Source organism: Ruditapes philippinarum, unplaced genomic scaffold, assembly GCF_026571515.1.
Source record: "Ruditapes philippinarum isolate M1 unplaced genomic scaffold, ASM2657151v2 ctg9439_1_1_1_1, whole genome shotgun sequence".
In the NCBI taxonomy this organism is placed as follows: Eukaryota; Metazoa; Mollusca; class Bivalvia; order Venerida; family Veneridae; genus Ruditapes; species Ruditapes philippinarum.
Genome location: NW_026856028.1, coordinates 631 through 5,467, shown reverse-complemented (window position 1 = coordinate 5,467; position 4,837 = coordinate 631). Strand labels below are relative to the sequence as shown.

The following is a 4,837-nucleotide window of genomic DNA, read 5'->3' as shown; positions in this document are numbered from 1 at the left end:
ACGAGAACATGTAATGCTATTTGTTATGTCATATGCGGATTCTGGCCTTGGCTTCAGGGCTGCAGCCCCCACCCCAGCTCAGCTTAAATATATATACAGTGTACTGCTTTATTGGCAGTAGTGTACTCCCTAATTGATAAATTTAACGTATGATAAACTTTATATTAAAAATTACATGATGTAAGTCCAGTACATAATCCCCTCGTTGAGCAAAATCCATGAACACCAAAACTTCCTTAACACATTCAATCTTTTTATTTTTTATTTTAATTGTCATGTTTGTACACTTTTAATCTTACGAATTCTGTCCACTTTTTCATAAAATAGGTTCTCTTTTTTTTAATGTGTATTTCAAATTTTGAACAATAACTTTATAAACTACACGGATTTTGCAAAATTATTAAATCCTTTTTCCATATATCCATTTAAATCTTGTTTAAGAGTATTGTGTATAGGTGTTTGTTTTGGGGTTTTTTGAAATTTCTATTTGTATAGCGGTTTTTTAAAAAGATCAAAAACCCCATACCCTATGTATAATTTTGTAGGGTTTGGGTTTTAGGTAATATTTCATTCAGTAATTTCCCAAACTCGGTTCTTCGGTCAAAATTCGTAAATTTAAAAGTGTTTGGCCCCGTGGGGCATATAGGTGAAAAAGTAAGTTTTAAATTTCCCCCCACAACAAAAAACATTGGTCGAATGTTTCTTCAAAAACGACGCCCCCTTATTAAACAAAAAATAAAAATCATTATCACTGTACTCTATACAAAGGAATTTATCGCTCATGTTCTTTATTTAGTTTTTTAAAACATTCTAAGTTTTTTGTTTTAAAAAAAAAAATTTTAATACCCAAAGTCAAGATAGGGAAAAACAATCGGGTTTAGCCGGGGATAAATCGATCGAACAATCAATCAATTATTCATCTTCCAATCAAAGCTTCGTTCAACTTTTACCTAATTTTAGAAAGGCAATAAAAGTAGCAAAAATGCTAAGTTTTCGTGAGATTAACACTCATACATTTTTGAACAAGCAACTTTTAAAATATTCCAAAAAAAACGCAATTCTTTTTTTGAAAAAAATTATCGGGTCAATCAAAACAGAAACTTCCGAAAATAAAAAAATGGAAAAACCCCCGTTGGTGAATGAGTAAAAATTAATTAATTCATTATAATCAAAGGACTGAAAGTATTAGCAGATATAGTATTGTTACTCAAAGCAGCAGTATAATTCTACCCTATGGACGGTAACATTTTATTGGATAGATTGAAATATTAATGATTTCGACAACAACTATAAATGGTAACGTGGGTTCTCGCGTGCATTGAGCGTCTTGGTTTACAATGACATCTTAATTTGAAAATATGTAAAATATAAGAAATATTTAGATACATTATCATTAACACAAACTTTAATTATCATCAAACTTAAAATAAGGCAATTTTCCCTTTAGGAAGTCCATTGGGGTTTTATTTTGCTGCCCCCTTTCTTTCCGCCGCAATCCCCCTTATTCGCTTATTTTTTGTTGACTATGTTTCATAAGAGGCGTTAGCGTTAAAGAACGCCTCCATTGTTGGTGCTGAAGATTTGAGCCGCGTCACACAAAAGAAACCAACATAAGATGGGTTTGCGACCAAAGCCAATGGATTTCCAACCAGCCTTTGCCGCAATTCGGAGCGCAGTCTGATCAGGATCCATGTGTTTCGGCCTATCAGTTTTCTCGTACGGAGTTATACGCGGTTTGAAGCTGAACAGCATGGAGGCCTGGGATCAGACTCCGGATGCGCAGGCTGGTCTGGATCCATGCTTTGGTCGCAAAAAACCCCCTTTATGTTTGGTTTTGATCCGTGACCGGGCTCTTTATAGGTGGTCTCTTATGAATCCTCAGGACATTGTCCCTGGGTTGTTAATCTGGAAAATACCTAATGAATGAGTTAAATGTAGATTGGATTAAAGAAATGGTAAAACACATGTGGCATGACAAAATTAGTTTTACTACGGAAATATAAAAGTAAATAAAAGAAAGTTAATAAAATTTTCTGTGAATATATAACTTTAAAAAAATTAAAAAATCATTCTATCACATAAAAGAGGGTAATCTGGAGGTTTATGGTCCGAAAAAATGTTAAAGAACGAAATGGTATAAATTTAAACATATGTTGCAAACATTTCTAAAAATTTAGCATTCAAATTGCTCAAATATACATTCCATTTACATACTACATGTACATAATTTGTGACAGAAATCTCGTCTACAAATAGTAGAAGAGAAACAATGTAGCTGATCTTTTTCTTTATGATTAACTTTTAAATACATTTTAATAAATATTTTGCACATATATGTATAATATATCACACATAGGCAATAACCGGTTTTAGATACGATAATAAAAATAAATAAAGGCCCACATTGTCTGGATAAAAACTTTGGCACCAACAATAAAGTAAAAATAGGGAAAAAAGCAAATGTATTTAGTATTCTAGAGCTAGCTGTATTTTCCCAAATATCTCTTTTACATGTCTGTTTTGTATTTGTCCTTATTTTCGATAACTTCCTCATATGATGGAGCGCTCGCATATGATGACGTCATGACTTCGTCATAAGAAGGAGGAGGAGCTGCTGGGGTAGTTGGTTCTTGTAAACTTATTTGCGCATCTGATGCAGGATCCTCATTCAAAATAAGGTCAGATTCTGATGAAGACGAATCATCAGATTCATCTAAAGTGCCCCCTGTTTCCCGCTCATTTTCACTTGTATATGACGGTTGTAAACCAGGAGAGTTGTCGACAGTCTGGAGTTGAACACTATTCCTGCGAGCAGAAGAATTTGAAGATCGGCGCCCCTGAAATTAAACATGTAACTTTCTTCGAAACCAAAACCTCATAAATAACATACTTTGAATATCTATAAATAAATAAATCTATATATATATATATTTATAGATTAATGCGAAACATATGTTATACATTGTATATTGTACTCGGTAATGCACGCTATATAATAAACATACTATATAACCAGATATCTAAATGACTTAATTTTGTGGTTAGAAAAAATACTCAATAACTGAATCGTATTACAAAAAAATGTATATATTTTTTGAGATCGAGATACATTTTATATAAAAAAAACATTTTCATTAAATAGATCTTATTGTGCTATCCGTTCGCATTGCATTCCTGACAAGTCTGTGAGTGTCATTGTTTTCATTTAAAAGTCTATGCTTAACAAAAAATAGTGCTAAGTACTACAATTAGTGGATAGATCAACCTTGCTTAAGAAATACTTCTTGTTCTTAATTAAAGTAGCCGATGCCATATAATAAGTCTTTCAAGCAAACAAGAAAGAATTTTCAACCAGTATTCAATATTTTTCAAGTTGGGTAACAATTATCAATGTTAATACAACCCATACTATTTCGAGAATTTAAAACTTAGAAATATCTTTTCCATAAAGATAGAATATATCACCAATAATTACCGTAAGAAAACGATCAAGTATATCCATATCTAAACAATTCCTACAGGAATCACACCGACCAGACGATCTAAATTTGTCCTTGTATTTCTTCCAAAGATGATTTAATACACACAGCCCGATGAGAACCGGGATAATCCAAATGTATTTCTGTATAAAATCCCCAATACTCTCTACAAACTCTGTTATAACGTCAAGTATATCACAAGCTTGTTCACGGATATCGTCATCTCCGCAAACGTTGACGTCATCAGAACACTTGTATTTATCTGCTATACAGCGTCCGTTGGAACAGTTAAACACATCGCTTCCCACACACACTCCTGTACGCAAAAATATTAATTATTAATGGTAGATCTACTTATTATTAATTGATTGATTGATTGATTGATTGATTGATTGTTTGATTGATTGATTGATTAAATGAATGAAGGAAGGAAGGAAGGAAGGAAGGAAGGAAGGAAGGAAGGAAGGAAGGAAGGAAGGAAGGAAGGAAGGAAGGAATTAATTTGATTTGTTTGTTTGTTTGTTTGCTTGCTTGCTTGCTTGCTTGCTTGCTAGCTCTCTCGCTCGTTCGTTCGTTTGTTTGGAGTGGGTTTTATGTCACAATGTTAATGCAGATACATATATTATATTATTGTGCTCTTCTGTAAACCATGTCTTTGTATAGAAAATTGTATTGCTAATGAACATGTTGTTTTAATGCAATAAAATATTTTTAGTTTTAGTTGTAATTGTAGTTGTAAAGGTCAATGACTTTCAAGCTTAACAGGAGTAGAAGAGCTCAGTTACCCCTCGTTACATGATTTCAGTCATGAGCGGCCACCTGAGTAGAACCACCGGCCTTTTTATCATTAATGATACATTATTGTGGAACAATTCCTTATGTTTCTTTAATTTTGTGAAGTTCAGAAAGAAATAATAATAAGACAAATGAAAACTTTGGTTCAACTTAACGCTTAAATAATAGACGCTTTATACATTTCAACCTCACTCACCTGAAGAAATGGTTATAAACTTTATATTAAAGTTCCCTCTTGAGTGTCTAGCAATATTTTGTCTTTGGAATGTAACGGTGAAAACGTCTGCGCTAGTTGTGAAAATTTGTGATGGTTTTTCAAGGGTTTCGTTGTGCCCACACAAATACTTTGTTAAACCTGCAAGATAAAAATACCAACTTAAAAAAACATAACATGAACTTTCTGTCAGCTATATCTATATGGCAATAACATGGCGATATTTGAAATTTTAATGGTCTATTACATGTATTTGTAAAGGAGATTTCGGTATATTGCAGTGAACAGTATGTTCAGACGGCATGTATATACTTGCAACTTGGTCGGACTCGAAATCATGACTAAAGAA

The 4,837-nt window shown here is 32.9% G+C and overlaps 1 protein-coding gene across 1 annotated transcript; it reads right to left on the bottom strand.

The window, feature by feature from the left end:
- Nucleotides 1–2,175: 2,175 nt before the first annotated feature.
- LOC132745174 (uncharacterized) lies at nucleotides 2,176–4,629 on the bottom strand (the record flags this gene model as incomplete). Its single annotated transcript, XM_060734001.1, is given in 3 exon segments — nucleotides 2,176–2,837; nucleotides 3,476–3,795; nucleotides 4,471–4,629. Coding segments are annotated over 3 exon segments (809 nt in total), but the record flags the coding sequence as incomplete, so codon positions are not given.
- Nucleotides 4,630–4,837: the final 208 nt, after the last annotated feature.